The 22,322-nt window shown below is 62.5% G+C and overlaps 2 protein-coding genes across 3 annotated transcripts; both read right to left on the reverse strand.

Moving 5' to 3' along the window:
* Positions 1-255: 255 nt before the first annotated feature.
* Positions 256-10,929, reverse strand: LIN7B (lin-7 homolog B, crumbs cell polarity complex component). The gene is made up of 6 exons (XM_050927747.1): positions 10,786-10,929; positions 9,312-9,430; positions 8,684-8,755; positions 7,531-7,740; positions 6,881-7,044; positions 256-1,548 (listed from the first exon to the last, which is right to left on the reverse strand). The coding sequence occupies exons 1-6, from the start codon at positions 10,823-10,825 to the stop codon at positions 1,527-1,529; spliced, it is 627 nt and encodes a 208-aa protein (XP_050783704.1). The 5' UTR covers positions 10,826-10,929; the 3' UTR covers positions 256-1,526.
* Positions 10,930-11,819: 890 nt separating this feature from the next.
* SNRNP70 (small nuclear ribonucleoprotein U1 subunit 70) lies at positions 11,820-22,137 on the reverse strand. 2 transcript variants are annotated; one of them, XM_050927719.1, is made up of 10 exons: positions 22,026-22,137; positions 21,160-21,316; positions 20,947-21,009; positions 20,351-20,405; positions 20,113-20,177; positions 19,966-20,028; positions 19,035-19,116; positions 15,493-15,594; positions 13,648-13,735; positions 11,820-12,640 (listed from the first exon to the last, which is right to left on the reverse strand). In XM_050927719.1, the coding sequence occupies exons 2-10, from the start codon at positions 21,304-21,306 to the stop codon at positions 11,995-11,997; spliced, it is 1,311 nt and encodes a 436-aa protein (XP_050783676.1). In that variant the 5' UTR covers positions 21,307-21,316; positions 22,026-22,137; the 3' UTR covers positions 11,820-11,994. The 2 variants fall into 2 exon arrangements, with proteins under 2 accessions (XP_050783676.1, XP_050783677.1); XM_050927720.1 differs by having other exon boundaries at positions 21,160-21,319; positions 22,026-22,122.
* Between the last annotated feature and the right edge of the window lie 185 nt (positions 22,138-22,322).

The raw sequence follows: 22,322 nt of genomic DNA on the forward strand, positions 1-22,322 counted from the left end.
TGGCCCCCTCTCCACCCTAACATGGGGGGCAGGGAGGCGGGGGAGGGTCACCTACGGCGAGTCCCGGGCCCCCCTACCCCAGGGAATTGCTCCCTGGCCAATCCTCCTGCCTGGGCGAAACGGACACCGTATTTCCCAGCTGAATCCGTCCGGCCTCCAGGCAGCTTTTCCGCCCCTCTGCAATTTACCGCTGTCCTCCTTGAAATGTGGACACCAGAGACCAGGGCCCAGGCACAAAGGACACGGACACGCACGTCACAGACTCACTCCCATCGGTTTATTCACAGTCAAGAACCCCTTTCCCCCAGCACAATCAGGAGCCGTGGCACAGGGCACGAACGTTCCCGGGGGAGAGGGGTACGGGGGAGACGGACAGCAGGGGCCGAGAGTAGGAGTCACCCACCAACCCCACCCCCCCCAGAGCCAGGGAGAGAACCCAGGAGTCCTGCCGCACAGCCCCACCCTCTGACTCCCTCTCTGGGAATTTCACCCCCATCTTTCCCTGGCAGACCCAGCAGCCAAACCAGAAAAACTGACTCGAGGGGGTGACTCACTCCAGGGGGACGGGTGTGTCCCTGATTCCCAAGCTCATTTCCCGCACCCCCTCCTGATCTGGGAGGGGAGCCCAGGCCCCAGCCTCTGTTCCCCCTGCTTTGGAAAGGACAGGGCAAGGGAGATCTGGGGGGTTCCTAGGGACTAGAAATGATGCTGCGGCTTGGGAGGGGCACAGGCAGAACTTGGTGGGGGGGGCGAGGAGCTCAGGGCTGGGCTAGGAGGGGGCTGCAGGTCGAGAGTGAGGGGCACCAATGCCCAACACTCCCTGAAGCCCAGTGTCCCCCAAGTGTCTCTCCCGCCCCCACAGTCAAGCAGCAAAGCCGCCACCTGTTGGCCACTCTCTAAACTGCATCATCAACATGCTGGGATGCAGCCCCTCTGGGGTGGAGCGTGGGGGCTGGGTACACAGGGACCCCTCGCCCAGCACTGGGATGCGGCTGGCTCTGGGGCGGGGCATGGGGGCTGGGTATACGAGGACCCCTTGCCTGGCGCTGGGATGCGGCCCCTCTGGGGTAGGGCACTGGGGCTGGGTATACAGGGACTCCCTCAACCAGCACTGGGATGCAGCCCCTCTGGGGTGGAGCGCACAGGCAAAGATGCACAGGAATTTGGGACAGGAAGTGAAGGAGAATCCTGTAAGGTGAGTGGTTTGGGGGAAGTGAATTTCTCCAGGAGCCCCTCCCCCTTCTCTGCCCGTAAGCCAGGATCCCCCTCACACACCCCCTCCGACTCTCACAGCTTGGGAGTTGTTCCCCGGAGTGTGGCCGGCGGGCGGATTCACACCGGCTCACGCACAGGGGTCAGATTTAAATAAGGGAATAAATACGGTTCACGGCGGGGCCGGCGCAGGCCGGATAAATAGACCCAGCTACACACGAAAACTGGGGGGGAGGGGAAGGAATCTTTGTGGGACTGGGCCTGGGGGGCTCCTGGCCTCCCAGGCCCAGCACAGCATGAGCACGAGATGGGTGCTATCCCCGCGACTCCAGAGACCTGGGGAGAAAACAGAGGGGACTTTCGTCAGAGCAGGGACCAGGGAAGCATAGCAGATTTGGGGAGCATGGAGTGACTTTGGGGGTGCTGCTCATGACATCAGGCGGTTGGGGGGCCTTACACGTAGCTGGGGTGCTGCTGGCAGCACTGGGGGGATTCTGGAGGGGATGAGGGCTCTGGAGGCTTTCTAGGGCGATGCAGGGGGGGTGCTTATGAGTAGCTGTGGTGCAGCTGGCACCATTGGGGAGTTCTGGGGGGCCCTTATGTGTAGCTGTGGGCTGCTGGCACTAGTTGGGGGTTCTAGGTGGCATGTGGAGTACTGGGGGGCACAGGGGTTCTGGGGAGCTGTAGGGGGGGCCTTATGTGTAGGTGGGGGCTGCTGGTGCCGGTCGGAGTTCTGGGGGGCATAGGGAGTAGTGGGGGGCTCTGCGAGGGTCCTAACGAGTAGCTGTGGTGCTGCTGATGCTGACAGGGGTTTCTGGGGGGCACAGGGACGCTTTCTGGGACACTGTAGCTTTGTCCCACCTCCGGTCAGACAGCCCCTGTGCTGTTGAGAAGGATGAAAGGCTCAGGGAAGCAGAGCAGTCAATGGGAACAGAGGGAAACCTTCCCATACTTGGGACCCTCCTTCCAGCTGATGTTGGGGTATCCTCTCGCACTGGGGTTACCTCTCCAGGGGAGGGAACTCCAGTTGCTAGGAAAAGGCAGCTGTTAGTAATGGGAGTTTCGATCATTAGAAACGTAGATAGCTGGGTTTGTGATGACCGGGAGAACCATATGGTGACTTGCCTGCCTGGTGGGAAGGTTGTGGATCTCTTGAGGCATCTAGACAGACTTATGTGTAGTGCTGGGGAGGAGCCAGTGGTCGTGGTACTTGTAGGTACCAATGACATAGGGAAGGGTAGGAGAGATGTCCTGGAAGCCAAATTTAGGCTGCTAGGGAAGAGACTGAAATCCAGGACCTCTATGGTGGCATTCTCAGAAATGCTCCCAGTTCCAAGCGCAGGGCCAGGTAGGCAGGCAGAGCTTCCGAGTCTCAATGTGTGGATGAGACGATTGTAGAGAGGAGGAGTTTACGTTCCTTAGGAACTGGGGAAACTTTTGGGATGAGGGGAGCCTATACAGGAAGGATGGGCTCCACCTAAAGCAAAGTGGAACCAGACTGCTGGCACTTGACATTGAAAAGGTCGCAGAGCAGTTTTTAAACAAAGAAATGAGGGAAAGCCGACTGCTGCAGCAGAGCACGTGGATCGGACAGAGACTTCTCTTAGCGGAGAGCCCAGTGATAGAGATTCTCTAGGTTCTAGTCAGGAGCAGAGGATGGACAAGGATAAAGAATGGGCCAGATCAGAGAAGAAACATTCACATAAAAAAGAATCTGACACATCAGACAAATAAACAGGGACAAATTTTTGAAGTGCTTGTACACAAATGCCAGAAGTCTAAACAATAAGATGGGTGAAATCATAGAATCTCAGGGTTGGAAGGGACCTCAGGAGGTCGTCTAGTCCAACCCCCTGCTCAAAGCAGGACCAACCCCCAGAGTGCCTCGTGTTAAAGAAGGATATTGCTATAGAAGGCACCACAGAAACCTGGTGGAGTGGGGACAATCAATGGGACATCATCATTCCAGGGTAAAAAAAATATATCGGAAGGACGGAACAGGTCATGCAGGGGCAGGGGGGGAGTGGCACTATATGTGAAAGAAAATGTAGAATCAAATGAAGTAAAAATCTAAAATGAATCCACATATTCCATCAAATCTCTACGGATAGTAATTCCATGCTCTAATAAGAATATAACATTATCGACCACCTGACCAGGACAATGGTAGTGACGATGAAATGCTAAGGGAGATTAGAGAGGCTAGCAAAATAAAGAACTCAATAACAGTAGGGGATTTCAATTATCCCCATATTGACTGGGAACATGTCACCTCAGGACAAAATGCAGAGACAAAATTTCTTGATACTTTAAATGGCTGCTTCTTGGAGCAGCTGGTATGGGAACCCACCAAGGGAGAGGTGATTCTTGATTTAGTCCGGAGTGGAGCGCAGGAGCTGGTCCAAGAGGTAACTATAACACGACCGTTTGGAAATAGTGACCATAATTTAACAATGGGTAACATTCCTGGGGTGGGAGAACACCTCAGCAGCCCAACACTGTGGCATTTCATTGCAGAAAGGGGAACTATGCAAAGATGAGGAGGTTAGTTAAACAGAAATTAAAAGGTACAGTGACTAGAGTGAAATCCCTGCAAGCTGCATGGGTGCTTTTCAAAGACACCATAATAGAGGCCCGACTTCAATGTATACCCCCAAATTAAAAAACACAGTAAAAGAACTAAAAAAGAGCCACTGTGGCTTAACAACCATGTAAAAGAAGCAGTGAGAGATAAAAGGGCATCTTTTAAAAAGTGGAAGTCAGATCCTAGTGAGGCAAATAGAAAGGAGCACAAACACTGCCAAATTAAGTGTAAAAATGTAATGAGAAAAGCCAAAAAGGAGTTTGAAGACCGGCTAGCTGAAAACTCCAAAGGTAATAACAAAATGTTTTTAAGTACATCAGAAGCAGGAAGCCTGCTAAACAACCAGTGGGGCCCCTGGACGATCGAGACCCAAAAGGAGGCTTAAAGATGGTAAAGTCATTGCGGAGAAACTAAATGAATTCTTTGCTTCAGTCTTCTCTGCTGAGGATGTTAGGGAGATTCCCAAACCTGAGCCGGCCTTTGTAGGTGACAAATCTGAGGAACTGTCACAGATTTGAAGTGTCACTAGAGGAGGTTTTGGAATTAATTGATAAACTCAACACTAACAAGTCACTGAACCAGATGGCATTCAGCCAAGGGTTCTGAAAGAACTCAAATCTGACACTGTGGAACTATTAACGTGGATTTGTAATCTGTCCCTTGAATCAGCTTCTGTACCCAGTGACTGGAAGTTAGCTAATGTAAAGCCAATATTTAAAAAGGGCTCTAGAGGTGATCCCGGCAGTTACAGACCAGTAAGTCTAACGTCAGTACTGGGCAAATTAGTCGAAACAATAGTTAAGAATAAAATTGTCAGACACATAGAAGAACATAAATTGTTGGGCAAAAGTCAACATGGTTTCTGTAAAGGGAAATCGTGTTTTACTGATCTATTAGAGTTCTCTGAATGGGTCAACAAACATGTGGACAAGGGAGATCCAGTGGACCTAGTGTACTTAGACTTCCAGAAAGCCTTTGACAAGGTCCCTCACCAAAGGCTCTTAAGTAAATTAAGTTGCTGTGGGATAAGAGGGAAGGTCCTTTCACGGACTGAGTACTGGTTAAAAGGCAGGGAACAAAGGGTAGGAATTAATGGTAAATTCTCAGAATGGAGAGGGGTAACTAGTGATGTTCCCCAAGGGTCAGTCCTAGGACCAATCCTACTCAATTTATCCATAAATGATCTGGAGAAAGGGGTAAACAGTGAGGTGGCAAAGTTTGCAGATGATACTAAACTGCTCAAGATAGTTAAGACCAAAGCAGATTGTGAAGAACTTCAAAGAGATCTCACAAAACTAAGTGATTGGGCAACAAAATGGCACATGAAATGTAATGTAGATAAATGTAAAGTAATGTACATGGGAAAAAATAACCCCAACTATACATACAACATGATGGGGGCTAATTTAGCTACGAGTCAGGAAAGATCTTGGAGTCATCGTGGACAGTTCTCTGAAGACGTCCACGCAGTGAGCAGCAATGGTCAAAAAAGCAAACAGGATGTTCGGAATCATTAAAAAGGGGATAGAGAATATATTATTGCCCTTATATAAATCCATGGTACGCCCACATCTCGAATTCTGTGTACAGATGTGGTCTCCTCATCTCTACTGGCGCTAGAAAAGGTTCAGAGAAAGGCAATTAAAATGATTCGGGGTTTGGAGAGGGTCCTGTATGAGGAGAGATTAAAGAGGCTGGGACTGTTCAGCTTGGAAAAGAGGAGACGAAGGGGGGATATGACAGGTCTATAAAATCATGAATGATGTGGAGAAAGTGGGTAAGGAAAAGTTATTTACTTGTTCCCATTATACAAGAACTAGGGGTCACCAAATGAAATGAATGGGCAGCAGGTTTAAAACAAGCAACAGGACGCAGCGCACAGGCAGCCTGTGGAACTCCCTGCCTGAGGGGGTTGTTAGGCTGGGACTAGAACAGGGTTTAAAAGGGAACTGGATAAATTCACGGAGGTTAAGTCCATCAATGGCTAGTAGCCAGGCTGGGTAAGGAACGGTGTCCCTGGCCTCTGTCTGTCAGAGGGTGGAGATGGACGGCAGGGAGAGATCACTTGATCACTGCCTGTTGGGCACTCCCTCTGGGGCACCTGGCACTGGCCACTGTCAGCAGGGAGGCCACTGGGCTGGATGGACCTTTGGTCTGACCCAGTCTGGCCGTTCTTATGGGAGGGGGCTTACGATTAGCTGTGGTGCTGCTGGCGCCAGAGGGGGGTTCTGTGGGGGAATAGGGGGCTTGGGGGGGTTCGGTGGGGGCCCTTAGGAGTAGCTGTGGTGCTGCTGGTGCCGGCAGGGGGTTCGGTGAGGGAATAGGGGGCTCGGGGGGTTCTGTGGGGGCCCTTAGGAGTAGCTGTGGTGCTGCTGGTGCCGGCAGGGGGGTTTTGAGGGGGAATAGGGGTCTCAGGGAGTTTCTTGGGGGGGCCTTTACAAGTAGCTGTGGTGCTACTGGCAGGGGGTTCTGGGGGGAACGGGGGTCTCGGGGGGTACAGAGGGGTTCAGGGGGAGCCCTTAGGAGTAGCTGTGGTGCTGCTGGCGCTGGCAGGGGGTTCGGTGAGGGAATAGGGGGTTCAGCGGGGTTTCTGTAGGGGCCCTTAGGAGTAGCTGTGGTGCTGCTGGTGCCAGCAGAGGGTTTGGGGGGGTGGAACGGGGGTCTCAGGGGAGGCCCTTAGGAGTAGCTGTGGTGCTGCTGGCATTTGCAGGGGATTCTGGGGGGAAACAGGGGACTCAGGGGGTTTCTGGGGGGGCCCTTACAAGTAGCTGTGGTGCTGCTGGCACCGGCGGGGGATTTCAGGGGGAAATGGGAGTCTTGGAGGGCACGGGGGCCCTTACGAGTAGCTGTGGTGCTGCTGGCGCTGGCAGGGGGTTCTGGGGGGAACAGGGGGCTCAGGGGGTTTCTGTGGGGCCCTTACGAGTAGCTATGGTGCTGCTGGCGCTGGCGGGGGGTTTGGTGAGGGAATAGGGGGTTCAGCAGGGTTTCTGTAGGGGCCCTTAGGAGTAGCTGTGGTGCTGCTGGCGCTGGCAGGGGGTTCTGGGGGGGAACGGGGGGCTCAGGGGGTTTCTGGGGGGCCCTTACGAGTAGCTGTGGTGCTGCTGGCGCCGGCGGGCCGTGCGCATCTTCTCAAACCGGGCCTCCATCTCCTCCAGCACCTTGGGCGTGTAGCGAACGACCAGCTTCACCGTTCCCTGGGCCGCCTTCAGCAGCTCCACGGCCTTCTCGTGCTGCTCCCCTTCCACGCTCTGCACCACGCAGGGACACACAGGGGTCAGGGGCACAGACCCCCCACCCCAGTGCTGCCCCCACACCTGCTGCTGCCTCAGTCTCCCCACACGCTCAGCTCTCCCAGTCCCCATGCCAGTCCCCCCGTGCCGCCTGATGTCCCTCCCCCAGTGCCTCCCCCATGGTTCCCATCGCCCCCCCTGCATCCGCCCTACATCCCTTCCTAGTGCCCCCCCATGCCAGTGCCCCCCATCGCCCCCCAATGTCTCCTCCCGGAGCCCTCCCCACAGCCACCCCTATGTCCCCTCTCGGTGTCCCCCCATCGCTCCACCAAATCCCTCCCATGTCCCCTCTCAGAGCCTTCCCCACGCCAGCCCCCCCCCCTCCCCCCCACGGCCAACCCTATGTCCCCTCCCGGTGACCCCCTCAGGCCGATCCCCTCCCAGTGCCCCCCATTGCTCCCCCACATCCCTCCCATGTCCCCTCCCCCCGGCCCCCTCGCTCACCACGCCGTTGACGGACAGCAGCTGGTCTCCCCGTTTGAGGCCGCCGTGCCGGTCGGCGACACCGCCGGGGATGACGCGGGAGATGTAGATGGGCGAGTTCTGCTCCTTGCCCCCCATGATATTAAAGCCGAGCCCCTCGTCCGTCTTGGGCAGCTCCACCACCCGGGGGTGGGCATGGCCCTCACTCGCCGCGAACGCCGCCACCGTGGCCTGGGGGCACAGACGCAGGGCACTGGGGGGGGCAGGGCGCCCGAGGGAGGGGTCCCCGGAGGGCAGTGCCTGGGCCTGGCTCTCGAGGGGGGGTGGGGGGGCAGTGCTCAGATCCGGGGGACCTCGGGGGGGGGCGGTGCCCAGGCCTGGCTCTCGAGGGTCCCCGGGGTGGGGGTGGTGCTCAGATCTGGGGGTCCCCGGGAGGCGGTGCCCAGGCCTGGCTTTTGGAGGTCCCTGGGGGGAGGCAGTGCCCGGGCCAGGCTCTCGGGGAGAGGGCGGTGCTCAGATCCGGGAGTCTCCGGGGGGGGCGGTGCCCAGGCCCAGCTCTCGGGGGTCCCTGGGGGGTGCAGTGCCCGGGCCCAACTTTTGGGGTAGTGAGCACCCTGGGTGCGGGCAGGGGCTAGACCCAGCTCTTGGGGGTGGGGGGTAGATACCTAGGCCTGGGTCTTGGGGGTGGGGGGTCCCTGAGGGGGTGGTACCTGGGCCCAGCTCTCGGGGGTCCCCGAGGGGGGCGGTGCCCAGGCCTGGCTCTCGAGGGGAGGGCGGTGCTCAGAACCGGCAGTCCCCGGGGGGGGGGCACGGTGACTGGGCCCGGCTATCGGGCTGGGGGGGTTCCAGGGGTGGTGGTGCCCAGGCCCGGCTCTCGGGGGTCCCCGGGGGGGGCGGTGCCCAGGCCCGGCTCTCGGGGGTCCCCGGGGGGGGCGGTGCCCAGGCCCGGCTCTTAGGGGGAGGGCGGTGCTCATATCCAGGGTTCTCTGTGGGGGGCAGTGCCTGGACCTGGCTATCGGGCTGGGGGCTTCCCGGGGGGGGGAGCGGTGCCCAGGCCCAGCTCTTGGGGGTCCCCGCGGGGTGCAGTGCCCAGGCCCAGCTCTCGGGGGTCCCCAGGAGGGGTGCGGTGCCCAGGCCCGGCTCTCAGGGCGGGGGGTCCCTGGGGGGGCCGTACCTTGGCCGTGGCATGGGCCCGGATCTCGGCGCTGCCCGCGATCTCCAGAGTGTCATAGAGCTGCTCATAGACCTGGGGGAGGAAAGCGGCGGAGGGGCTGTCAAGGTGAGAGCTGGGGGGGAACCCAAGAGTCCGGTTGGGCTGGGGGCAGAGGCAGTGAGGGTTGATCCAGGCCATAGGACTCCCAGGTGATTCAGGCTTTGGGGGGTGGGAGGTGTCTGGGGGGGTCACAGCAGGAGACAAGGCCATGGAGGGTCATTGTCTGGGACCCCCAAGGGGTCGGGGTGGTGGTGAGGTGGGAGCCCCATGGGTGTGACTGGGGAGGGGGCTCGTCTCCCAGAGGGCCAAGCAGAAGTTGAACTGCAGAACCCTCAGGGGCGGTAGGGGGACTGGGGGTGCAGAGCAGGGGGGTCCCAGAGATGTTGGAAGTGGCCTGGAGGATTGTGGAGGTCTGGGGTACAGGGAATGTGGGGGTGCAGTACAGGGGTTGGGGTGCGGGTGGATGAGGGGGTGCAGGGGATGTGGAGGTGCAGTACAGGGGTGGATGTGGGGGTGCAGTGCAGGGTGCAGGGTGGATGTGGGAGTGCTTGTGGGCACAGAGGGGTTTTGGGGTCCAGGGGCGTCTCACCTCGCGGATGGCTGAGCAGAACTTGCTCTGCAGAACCCGCTGCAAAGCCTGCAGTTTGTGGGGGGGCAGTTCCCCACTTCGCTGCAACCGCTCCAGCAGCTCCACGGCGCGCGCCACATCTGTATGGGATGGGGGGGTTCACACAGGGGGCAGGGAGAACCCCCCAAACTCACACCCTGCCGCTGCCCCACATCCTGCCGCTGCCCCACATCCCCCCATCTAACATCTGCCGTCCCCCCCACATCTAACTCCTGCCCTGCCCCCCAGCCACCACCTGCCCTGCCCCCCCACATCTAACTCCTGCCCTGCTCCCAGCCACCACCTGCCCCGCCCCCCCACATTTAACTCCTGCCCTGACCCTCCCCACATCCACCACGTGACCTGCCCCCCCACATCTAACTCCTGCCTTGCCCCCCAGCCACCACCTGCCCTGTCCCCCCACATCTAACTCCTGCAACCCACCTAACTCCTGCCTGCCCCCCCAGCCACCACCTGCCCTGCCCCCTACATCTAACTCCTGCCCTGCTCCCCAGCCACCACCTGCCCAGACCCCCCCATCTAAGTCCTGCCCTGCCCCCCCATCTAACTCCTGCCCCCCAGCCACCACCTGCCCTGCCCCCCCCATCTAACTCCTGCCCTGACCCCCAATCACCACCTGCCCTGACCCCCCATCTAACTCCTGCCCCCCAGCCACCACCTGCCCTGCCCCCCCACATTTAACTCCTGCCCTGCCCTCCAGCCACCCCCTGACCCCCCCACATCCACCCCCTGACCTGCCCCCCCACACCTAACTCCTGCCTTGCTCCCCAACCACCTGCCCTGCCCCCCACATCTAACTCCTGCCCCCCAGCCACCACCTGCCCTGACCCCCCCACATCAAACTACTGCCCTGCCCCCCCAGCCACCACCTGCCCTGACCCCCCCACATCAAACTACTGCCCTGCCCCCCCAGCCACCACCTGCCCTGACCCCCACATCGAACTCCTGGCCTCCTCCCCCACATCCACCACCTGACCTGCCCCCGCACACCTAACTCCTGCCCCCCAGCCACCACCTGCCCTGACCCCCCCACATCAAACTACTGCCCTGCCCCCCCAGCCACCACCTGCCCTGACCCCCACATCGAACTCCTGGCCTCCTCCCCCACATCCACCACCTGACCTGCCCCCGCACACCTAACTCCTGCCCCCCAGCCACCACCTGCCCTGTCCCCCCCATCTAGCACCTGCCCTACCCACCAACCACCACCTGTCTGGACCCCCCCATCTAACTCCTGCCCCCCACATCCACCACCTGCCCTGCCCCCAGCCACCACCTGCCCTGACCCCCCCATCCAACTCCTGCCCTGCCCCCCAATCACCACCTGCCCTGTCCCCATCTAACTCCTGCCCTGCCCCCCAGCCACCACCTGCCCTGCCCCCCCCAGACACCACCTGCCCTGCCCCCCAGCCCGCCCCTGCCGCGCAGCCCTCACCCCGCTCCAGCCCCAGCGGCTCGCTGCTCAGCGCTGCCATCTTCACGCACCGGCCCCGCCCCACGTGGCACGGGGGGGCTGGGGGGGGCACAGCGCGGGGGTGGAAATGTACCTGCGCGTACGCGCGTGCCCGGAGCTCCGGGCGGGTGCACGACGTACGTGCACGCGCCCCCAGCCGCGTGGTCACGCCTGAGAGGACGTCCCCCCCACGCGGCTGCAGCGCCTCCTGGCCCCCCCCGCCCCCATTGAGAGCAGGTGGGGGACGGGCAGGAGCAAAGCCCCCCCACACCTACGAATCTCCCGCAGCCCCCCCACCTGGGGGGGTCCCTGCAGCACCTCCATGGTCCCCCTGGCTGTGGGGTGACCCCCCCGCTCTCCACTTCACCCCCCTCGGTGCTCGGGCCCCTCCCCGGCCACATCCAGGGGCAGCGAGTTCCCCAGGCCAACCCCAGGGTGGGGGATTCCTGGGGCAAGATCAACATGCGGCTGGGCTCAGACCTGCCGCCACGGGGCACCAAAGGGCGGGGGGGGGTCCAATATAGGGGGCAGGCCCGAGCCCCTGGCGGGTGAGTCTCAGGGTTAAACCCCTCAGCAGCCCCCCTCCCCCCCCCCCCCAGCAGTGGCCTGGCTGGAAACGCCACAGGCCCCGCCTGTGCCTGGGGGGGCCAGGAACACAGCAGAGGATGGGTCAGAGACCCAGGTGAGGGGCGCCCCCAGCTACGGCTGCCTTAGAGCATTAACACCGGGGGGGGGGAGAGCGCAGTGACCATGGGGGGGGGGTGCTGCTGGGAGGCAGGGACCCTGGACGATGCCCAACAGGGGAATCCCGAGCCAGGGCACAGGGTATTTGGCCCTGCTGCAACGTGGCTGGAGCCTGGGCCCAGTTCTGGTGCCCACAATTCGAGGCTGCTCCATGAGGGCAAAGTGTAGGGCCAGGAGCGGCCTGCCAAGGCCCAGGGCTGAGCCCCGGGTACCAGGGCCAGCTGCTCTGGCCATTCCTAGCCCAGCCCCCCCATAACAGCACCTCACAGCAGAACCATTAAAACCCCTTTATTGTGGTTAAAGAAAAGCAGATGCAGCCGCACAGGGCTTTATACAGACGTGTGGCATTTCTGGGGGGTCACGCTACAGAACTGGGGGGACAAAAACTTACCCACCTAAAAAAAAAAAAGGGAAGTGGCCAGGCCGGCCCGGGGGCAGGGGAGCCCCTCACTCCAGGGGCTGCTCCAGCAGGTACCCATTCTCCGTGGACATGTAGCCGTCTCCGGACTGCATGGACTCCTGGTCCAGGAACATGTCCTGGCTGGTCTCCTCCAGCGGCTCGGCCAGGCCGTTGTCCTGGCCGGCCCGTTCGTCTCGCTTCTCGGCTCCCCGCTCACCGCGCTCACCCCGCTCCCGTTTGTGCTCCCGGTCCCGGTCCCGGTCCCGCCGGCGCTCCCTGTCCCTCTCCCTGTCCCTGTCCTTGTCGCGGTCCCGGTGGCTGCGCCGGCGGTCTCGCTCCCGCTCCCTGTCCCTGTCCCTGCCCTTGTCCTCGCCCTCCAGCTTCAGCTCCAGCCTGTCCAGGCCCAACTCGCCCAGCGCCACCTCCTCGGCCTGGGCGTCCCCCCCCTCGGGCAGCTCCTCCTTCTTGTCGCGCTCCCGGTCCCGGTCCCGCTTGCGCTCCCGGCTGCGGCTGTGCCGCTTCCGCTCCCGCTCCTTGTCCTTGTCCTTGCTGCGCTCCCGGCTCCGCTTCCGCTCCTCCTTCTCCCGGCTGCGGGTGCGGCGCCGGCGCTCCCTGGACCGGCTGCGCCGGCGTTCCCGCTCCTTGTCCCGCTCCCGGCTCCGGTCCCGCCGGTCTCGCTCCCGCTCCCGGTCCCTGCAGGGAGAGGGGCCCCGAGCATCACACCCCTAACCCTAACCCCTGGGCCATCCGTCACCCCATCCCTCGAGGGCAGGCAGGCCCACGGCCCACCACACTCCCACAATGCACTGGGCCAGCCTCACTCCCTCTGACCAGCAGGGGGCACTGCAGATACCCACAGCCCTCCACGCTCCCACAATGCACTGGGACGGGGCACTGCTAAACCCACAGCCCTCCACGCTCCCACAATGCACTGGGACGGGGGCACTACAGACACCCACAGCCCTCCACGCTCCCACAATGCACTGGGACGGGGGCACTGCTAAACCCACAGCCCTCCACGCTCCCACAATGCACTGGGACAGGGGCACTGCAGACACCCACTGCCATCCACGCTCCCACAATGCACTGGGACGGGGGCACTGCTAAACCCACAGCCCTCCACGCTCCCACAATGCACTGGGACAGGGGCACTGCAGACACCCACTGCCATCCACGCTCCCACAATGCACTAGGACGGGGGCACTGCAGACACCCACAGCCCTCCACGCTCCCACAATGCACTGGGACGGGGTCACTGCAGACACCCACAGCCCCCCACGCTCCCACAATGCACTGGGACGGGGGCACTGCAGACACCCACAGCCCTCCACGCTCCCACAATGCACTGGGACGGGGGCACTGCAGACACCCACAGCCCTCCACGCTCCCACAATGCACTGGGATGGGGGCACTGCAGACACCCACAGCCCTCCACGCTCCCACAATGCACTGGGACAGGGGCACTGCAGACACCCACAGCCCTCCATGCTCCCACAATGTACTGGACATCCCCACCCCCTCCGGCCAGCAGGGGGCACTGCAGACACCCACAGCCCTCCATACTCCCACAATGCACTGGGCCATCACTTCCCTCCCCCAAACTCCTCCAGACCCCACCCCACCATATCCCTTGGCAGGGGGTCTGGCCAATATGGGCTGGGCACGCGGGGTCCCCTGGGCACAGTCTGCCCCCCACTCACCGCTCGTCGTATCTGGAGGTGTCGTCTCGGCCGGAGTGCCTGATGTTGACATCTGCACCACCCCTCCGGGTACCCCCCAGGCCACCACCTATAAAGAAAGTGCAGCTCTTCAGCACCCTGCCCCCAGCAGGGATCTATGGGACCAACTCAACCCCCCTGGCTCCCCCAGTGGAGGGAAGGGAGGGGCACTATATGCCTCTAAACAGTCTGCTGTCACCTCCATATTCACCACTGCCCTGTGCTTATGCTCGGCTGTGCGACGTCTGCCTGGCGACGGCTCACTCTGCTGACCATTAAGCTCCGGTTGGACTGTGGGGGCTGCCGCTGGACATGAAGGTAGGAAGTCGGCTGGGGGGTGTTACTGAACTAGGTTGTGCGGCTGGGAACCCCCACAACCAGCCGTTCAGGTGTGGCAGCGTGGAAGGCCTGTGAAGGGGAATCTGCACTGCTTAAGACTGTCACGGGATCCATGGCCAATGAAGACACAAGGGAGGCTGCTTGGCTCGTGTCCTAGCAAAAGCTCTTTCCAGCAAGCTGGAGGAACGTAGAACAGAGGGGAAGTGACATCATCAGTTGTCCTCACTCCCTGGGCTGGATTAATGCAGGGGCGTCAGGGGCCGCAGGCCCAGATTTGGCCTGCTGCTTCTTTTCATCGAGCCCGGCAAGCCCCGAGCCTCGGCGCCCGCCCCCAAGCCTGGAGCTGCGAGCACCAGCTTGCCAATGTGCCTCTATGGAAGGGGCATTCAGGGAATCTGCGCGCTGCCCCCGCCCCCAGCGCCGGCTCTGCAGCTCTCATTGGCAGGAGCAGTGCCTGTGCACAGCAGCAGGGCCTCTCTGCCTAGGGGCCGGACATGCCAGCCATCTCGGGGAGCAGAGCAGCACAGAGCCAGGGATCCTCCCTTAGCCCAGGCTGGGAGCCGCCTGAGGTAAGTGCCTCCCAGCCAGAGCCTGCAACCTGCACCCCAACCCCCTGCTCCGAGTCCATTCCAACCCCCCAGGGGCCCCACAAAAATCTAACAGCCCCAGGCCCACAGGAGAGTTAATCCTGCCCTCCTCACACCTCAAAGGAGAATCCAGCTTGTATATGAAGGAAATCTACCATCAGGGTGAGATTATGCTCGATTCAAATCCTGTCGAGTTTATGGAACTCGGATTGCGGTGGGAGAGGGGTGGCCCAGGGCACCGCTGCTGCTCCCAAACTGCTGCTCCGGGGCAGCACCCAGGACCAGCTGTCTGGGGCTACACCGGCCGCAGCAGAAGTCACAGAGGTCCCAAAATCCATGACTTCCGTCAAAGACTTGCAGCCTCACTTATGATCACTTAAAATCCCTTTCTGCAGTTAACAAATCGGTTCTGCATTTTATCTCGCCCGATGGGCTTTGCTCGAAGCACAAACGGGAATCTGCTCAGGGTATAAGAGCTGGTGCACATCCTCGCCACACTGGGGGACGGGCGGGCTGGGTAATCAACTTACACGGCTCAGACTTCTGACCAGGGCAAGACCGTACAGCCCTGGGGTCCTAGGCTGGGGAGCTGCGGGGAGACTGGCTGGAAGAAGCAATCATGTCACTCAGCGGGGTGTGTCCCCACCTGCAGGTGGCTGTGTGAGTGCAGGACCTGGAGGGGTTTGCGGCTTGTCAGAGGGAGGCCGGGCTGGTTAGACAGAGGGCTCAGCGATACCCCAGTTCCAGGCTGCACCTTGGAGAGCCCGTCACAGGCTGGGTGGGGAGCTCCCGGTAGGGGATGCCGAGGGCTATGCCGATTGTCTGCCACGGCACTGCAGGCCTGATGTGGGGTTGCTTCCCGGCTCTGCGTTCTGGTGGGGGGGGTTTGTTCCTTACTCACCCAGCCTGCGGGGACGCCAACCCTTGACTGTCCGGCCTCTCTCCACGTCCACCAGCACCCTCCTACCGTCAATTTTCTTGCCATCTGCGTGCTTGTATGCCGCTGCAACAGATTGGGGTGTCCACAAGGGCGGGGGGGGGCGTTTCTGTTAGGCACGGAGCCCAAACACAAGCCAGCCCGCCCAACCACCCCCCAGACACACACAGCTCCCCCCACCTGCCCCGTGGCTCCCGAGAGCCGGCCGAGGGGCTGCCCCACCCTGCCGTGGGGTAGCTTGCCCCGAGGTCCCCCCGCCCCCATGCTGCCTGGACTTCAGCAGCTGGGTCAACGCCAAAGAACAGGACACCCCAACCCTGTTGAGGCCGAAGATCCGCAAGCCACGGCTGCTGGGCTGAATGGAGCAGCCCCTCGCCCCCCCAAGCCAGCCCCCCAAAGCTGCAAGGAAAGAAATGTTACCGACAAGTCAAATACCTGTGTTTGCCCCCCGCCTCCTCCCCGATGCCACGCTCGCTGCGTGGGACCCGGGCAGCCCCGTGGGGGGTAAACCCCTACGAGACGAGGGTACACCGCCCACCCCCCACCCCAGCCAGCCAGCTAACCCTGAATCCGCCATGCATCCCCCCCCAAAGCAGGAGGTATTACACCTACAGGAAGGAGGGAGAGGAATCTGTGTACAACCAGGGGTGGTATGCGCAAAGGTTTTACAGTCTGGTACCCGGCTGGCACTCCCCCCGCCGCCCCCTGCCAGTCACGCCCCTGCCGCCCCCCCCCGCCTGTCGTCACCAGAGGAACAGAGTACAGATCCCTACGTGGCGGCTACAGATGGCACGCACAGGGGGGGAGGAGGGGGCGCTAGACGGGCACCGCTCACGAGAAGGAAATAAAAGCGTTTACCTGGAGAAACTACTTACAAAACATTTCAACTTAGCGCCTCAACTCAACGCATCAGGCTGCTAGCGTGGGCGCGGGAGGCCGGGCTCCGCCCCCGTGCCCCCGGCCGGGGCACTGGCATTTGGGGGGGGTGGCGTGGCTGCCAAGCGACACCTCGCTGCCTTACCTGTCTTGGCAGCGGCGTAGGTGCACCCCCCATGGGAGGTACAGTCCCCCTGGCCCTGCCCGCCCCCCACAGGAGCTGGGGCACTACGGCATTGAGGGAACACTTACCAGCCCCACAATGGCTCAGCTGGAGCCCCTGCCCGGCCTGCCGCCTGACTGAGGGGCCGGGGCAGGATTCTGCCTCTGCCCTCTCGTTGCCAGCTGGCTGGTCATGAGGGGACACAGCTGCCCACTCAGCCAGGACCCCGAGGGGGCAGGGCAGAGCACCCTAGCCACAGGGATGGGCCCCCCAGACCACCTCCGTCCAAGGCACTTGTGGGGAAACCTGGCCCCCTGAGAGCCCCCCATGCCAACAGAGCACACCCCCAGGGAGAGGGAGATCCTGCGCTGCCCTGGCTAGAATGGGGCCTAGATGCTGCTCTTGAGAGGGCTGGGGTCCTGGTTCCATCCCAGGGCCGTGTCTGTCTGTGGTGCTGGTCCCGGCCAGGAAAGGCCGTGGCTTACCTGAGACCAACCTTATTGTCACCTTTCTACCAAGCCACCCTAGCCAGAACCTCCCTCCCAACTGCCGACCCCCATCAGAGAGAGCCCCATCGCCCTGGGCAGGACTCAAAGGGGGGCTCGATCCCTGGGATCACCAGGGCTCCGTTCCCTTGACACCACCCGTCACGGATCCCCAGCCTTCCAGTCGCTGGCCAACCGGGACCAAAGTTCAGCCTGGCCCTGCGCCCTCCCCCGGGTCCAGAGGTCGGCAGCGTGGCTGCTGGGGACACGACTTCAGGGCTCACACAGGGAGATATTGTAGGTCCTACTCAAACGGGGGCAGACCCGTCCCCTTACACAGTCTGATGCAGAGGGCTCAAGAGGGACTGGAGCCGGGCTGGGTTTAGTGCCCTCGGCGACGCCTCTCGAGGCCGGTGCCTCTGCCAGAGTTCAGCAGCCAGCACCCAGACCCCATCCCTGCGTGTGGCAGGCGGGTTTGCCAAGCCCAGCCCGGCTCAGCGCCCATGGGCAGTTCTACGGGGTGGGCGCGGTTGAGAAGCCGGGAGTGTGAAGTGACTAACACTGCCCTGGGCTAGTGTCGCTGTGTGCCGGCTGCCTGCGTGTCAATCCCTTCCCGCCCACAGGTTGGGGGGCCCTGTCTCTGCGAGCCGCAGGGCACCGGTCCGAGGCTCAGCCGAGACTGACGCCCCGAGCCCCAGGAGCGGGCCACAGAGTGGCTGGCTGCACCGGGGGCAGCCAGAGGAGCTAGTCTACCTCACCTCACCAGCCTGGTGGGAACGGCTAAAGGCAGGACTCGAATATTCCCCACCCCGCTCGGATGCGACAAAGCTCAGAGCCCTGCACAGCACAGCCCACCCCGGCCTGGGCAGCGAGATGCCCAAAGGGAGATGGTAGCATGAGCAGAGAGCGGCCCTGGCTGGAGAGGCGGAGCTATGCTGGACGGACTGGGAGGGGATCAGGAAGTTGCCTGGGTTGCGGTTTCGTTGGAGGGATTAAGAGTCGGACAGATGCAGCCAGCGCTGCGAGCTCCCCCTCAGCAGTGCCGGCACTGACGCGCGGGCGGGACCAAAACCCAGCCCTGGGACATATTCGAGTCCTGCTTCATCAGCTGCGGGGAAGCATCCTACACAGGGTGACCTCCAGCCTGGCCTGCCCTCCCCTTGCTACCTCCGGCAGGAATTCGGAGCCTGCGCCCCCCCGTCCGGTCTCCGCCCGGCAAGAGAGCGGAAGCCGGACGAGAGAGCAAGCTTCTCCGGTCCCCACCCACACCACGCTAGGTGCCTACCGCTGCTGTGGCCTGGCTTGTGTATAGGTGTAGGGGTGCCGTGAAATCTTACCAACATACAAACCCTTATACCAACCATACACTGAGGTGTTGTATGGGGGGAGCATTAGCATCAGCTGCAAGCCAGCAGTGGCAATAGCCATCAGAAAGGTGGCTGCAGTGACAATAAGAACACAGAATTAATACACCCCTCCTCCCAACAGCATCGTTCACAACAGTCACTAGCGCCAAGATGCACCTGCACCCCCCACACGCTCGAGCTGAGCTGCTCCCCCAGCTTCGCCGCTTCTGGGCTCAGCCCTGGAGCGGGGGCAGCTCGTGAAGCTCAGCGGTTCGGGGGGGGTACACACAGCGCTGAGCCCGTCGGAGCACAAGCACCCTCTCACTCACACGCCACGACCAGCAGCACCCTGATTACATTAATCTGCAGTTATGGGAGGGAGGGGCACCCCGCCTGCGGGGGTCATCTCAGCATGAACCCTCTGATGGCCAGCCCCCAGCCCAGCCCCGCCTCCGTTGTTCATGTCGAGCTCCGTGGGGGGGGGGGGGGAGGGAGCAGAGTAATGGAACCTGGGTTTGCACTGGCCCTGCGCCGGCCCTGCGCTCCGTTACTTACCTCCGGGAGCGGGCCGGCCCCCAGATGGAAAACACGCGCTTTAGGGAGAGGCAAAGAGGCCCGGGCAGAGGCAGTACTCACAGTGCATGTCCCGCTCGTGCTCATACTCTATGAAGGCGTAGCCGCGCGGCTTTCCGGAACGCTTGCTATACACCATGTAGATCTGGGGGGGCCGGAGGGGGTCAGGTTAATGACCCAAACACGGCCCCTCCCGCACACACATGCGCTGCTTAGCCCCGGCTTCAATCTGACACAAGCCACTGCCCCACAGCGCCTTTCACTGTGCTGGTTAACTCGCCGCAGACCAGCAGGGGGCGCTCCTGCACCGACTGGGGTCTGACACACCAAGATGGCAGCCTCATCAGAGCCTTCCTGGTCAGGGGGGGTAGCCTGGTCCCAACAGGGCACCACCAGGATAGGAAGAGCCAGGAACACCCTTCACCCGTGTGAAATCCTGCAAGGGGGCAGGGGGGTTTAACTTCCCAACCTGAAACCTGGGTGGGGCAGGGCAATGTCCCAACCCGAAACCTGGGGGTCAGTTAGACCCTGAGCATATGAACAAGCCCCACCAGCCAGGCAGTAAGGGGACTGGGGACCACCTCAGAGCAGCGGTTCACCCCGGTCGGTGTCCCATCTCCAGCTGTAGTTGATCCTTCACAGGAAGGGAAAACCCGGCCCACATCTGGCTAGTTGTGCTGGGTGGGGTGGGGGGAATCCCCACCTGACCCCTGCAGGCAGGCTGAAGCCCCTAAGCATGAGAGTTCATTATGGTGATTGTCTCAGGGCAGAGCTGCCAGCGGTTAGAAGCCCACTGAGGCTCCGCAGGCAGGGCCCAGGAAGGAAGGGACCAAACGTGGGGATTTGCAGACTTCCAGGTCAGAAGGGACCCCTTCCCCCAGCATTCCTCTGGGCTGGGAGCTGGCAGGGGATGGAGAACCCCCCACTTCCCCAGGGTCAGTCACCCTCCCTGGGAACAGCATGGCCTTCTTTGTCCCTCAGAGCAGCCTCTTACCCGTTTGATGGGGCCATAGACCTCGAACTCTCTTCTGAGCTTGGATTCTGTCGTGTCATAGTTCTGCGGGGGAGAGGACAGGCTGGTGAGACAGCTGCTGCTGGCGGTCAGGTGGCGAGGGGGGGGGCCCCCGCGGGACAAACTTACCACTCTAGCCACGAAGAGGGTTTTGAAGGCGTCTCCCTGGGCGTTGGGGTCGTTGTGCGGGTCCCCTGGATGGGGACAGAACAGGGTTAGGCACGTGGAAACAGCAATGGCTGATGCCCCCCCAGCCCCCGTTTACCCTCCCATATGCTGAGGCACCCGTGAGGGGTTGTTCCCAGCAGATGGGAGTTAGATCAACCCCCCACCCTCCATGGTGATGGGACCCCCCCCGGACACTCACACATCTTCAGCTCATTCTCCACCTCCTGCTGCCTCCGCTCTATCTTCTCTCGTCTCTGTGGGAAGGAAAGGGAAGGAGTGACAGGCTCTGGCCTCCTGGCAGTGACTCTCCAGAGAGGAACCCCAGGACAGGATTTGAGGGGGGGCTCTCAGTCACTAGCACCCCCGAGGTTCTCAAAGTGCCGCTGCACTCACTGCTTCGTCCTCACCGCCTTCTGCAGGGCTGCGACCCCCAATTCACAGACGGGGACTCCCAGGCACTCCCCTCAAAGCTCACACAGGGAGTTAGTGACAGAATTACCAGCGAGAGAACCCAGGAGTCCTGGCAGCCAAATCCTCCCCCACTCCCCTCCCAGAGCTGGGGAGAGAACCCAGGCGTCCTGGCTCCCAGCCCCACGATTCAATCACCAGACTATATGGGAGAAGGGAGAACAGGAGAGACTCTGGCAGCAGAGCACGTCCTCAGCTCGCTCTTTCCCCACACGGTCCAAAGCTGGTTATTGGGGGGGGGGGGGTGCATGCAGACAAACCCCCCCACCGCGGTTGCCCATGTCCCTAGAAGGATGGGCTGACTCCCATGCTTGCTGAGAGCCGTACCTTCCGCTCCATGCGCTCCTCGCGGGTCTCTGCGCGGGTGGGCGGAGGGGCATCGCGTGGGTCCTGAGCAGGGAAGAGAAGCACGTTAGCAGGGCATCAAGCAGGTGGGTGGCACAGAGATGGAGGGGGAGCCTGGCGGCTCTGGAGCAAAGAGGTGATGAGGCAACCAGCTCTCCCCCCTCCAGCCCCCTGCCAGCGGGGAGGCCAGCTCACCTCGAACTCCCGGATGTAGGGCGCGATGCCGCAGTAGGGCTGGTTGTGGTGCTTCTCATGAGGCAGCTTCTCCAGAGGGGGCAGGTACGGGATGGGGTCTCGGGGGGCGAAAAGCGCCAGCAGGTTGGGGGGCAGGAACTGCGTCATCTTGGGAAATCTGCTGGGGGGAGGAGATGCCAGATCGCTGGATCCCACAACAAGCGCATCCCCCCCCCCGTGTGTGGGGTCACGGCCCCCCCAACTCGGCCAATTAGGGGCAGCTAAGCCGCGTCCTGCTCCTTCCGGGGGCCTGGTCCCAGCGGCACCTCCCAGCTCATCTCAGCCACTTCCCGGACAGCCCGTGCGCGGCGCGGCGCTGCTCCCCCCGGGGGCTCCTCGGGCTCCTCAGGCCCCCGATCCCCATCACACCCCGGGGCCGCCCCCCGATCCCCGCCCCCCGCCTGGACCCCTCGTGCCCCCCGCGGCTCCTCAGCCCCCCCACCCCCATCCCACCCCGGGGCCGCCCCCCGAGCCCCGCCCCCCCCACCTGGACCCCTCGTGCCCCCCTGGGGCTCCTCAGCCCCCCCACCCCCCATCCCACCCCGGGGCCGCCCCCCGAGCCCCGCCCCCCACCTGGACCCCTCGTGCCCCCCGGGGCTCCTCAGCCCCCCCACCCCCCATCCCACCCCCGGGGCCTCCCCCGGCCCATCCCCCCTCTGCGGGCCGGGGCGCCGGGTCCCGGCAGCGACTCTCCACGGCGGGGGGGGGGGCGGGGGGGCCCTGCGCCCCAGACAGGGACTCCGCTCCCCCCACCCAGCCCCTTCTCCGCTGCTCCCCTGGGGCCTCCCCCCCCGGCGCTGCCCGGACCCCCCGTGACCCCCCCTCACCGGCCGCGCCGCGCTCGGCTCCTCCCGCTGCCGCCTGGTCGGGGCCTGTTCCCTGCCCTCGCTGCGCATGCGCGTCCCCGTCACCGCGTCCGGATCCCTGCGCCGCCGGGACTCGGCTCGGGGGCGGGGGAAGGACGCGCGAGGCTGCGCGGCTGCGAACCTCCCAACTCGGGAGGATGATCCCTCCGCCGCCGGCAGGAAAAGTAGTGCCCGAGCGCGGGGCAGGGGCAGACCATAATACTCGCCGCCAGGGGCGCTCCTGGCGCCATGGTGGTGACCCCCCGACCTGCGCTATGG

This window comes from Gopherus flavomarginatus, chromosome 18 (assembly GCF_025201925.1).
Source record: "Gopherus flavomarginatus isolate rGopFla2 chromosome 18, rGopFla2.mat.asm, whole genome shotgun sequence".
In the NCBI taxonomy this organism is placed as follows: domain Eukaryota; kingdom Metazoa; phylum Chordata; order Testudines; family Testudinidae; genus Gopherus; species Gopherus flavomarginatus.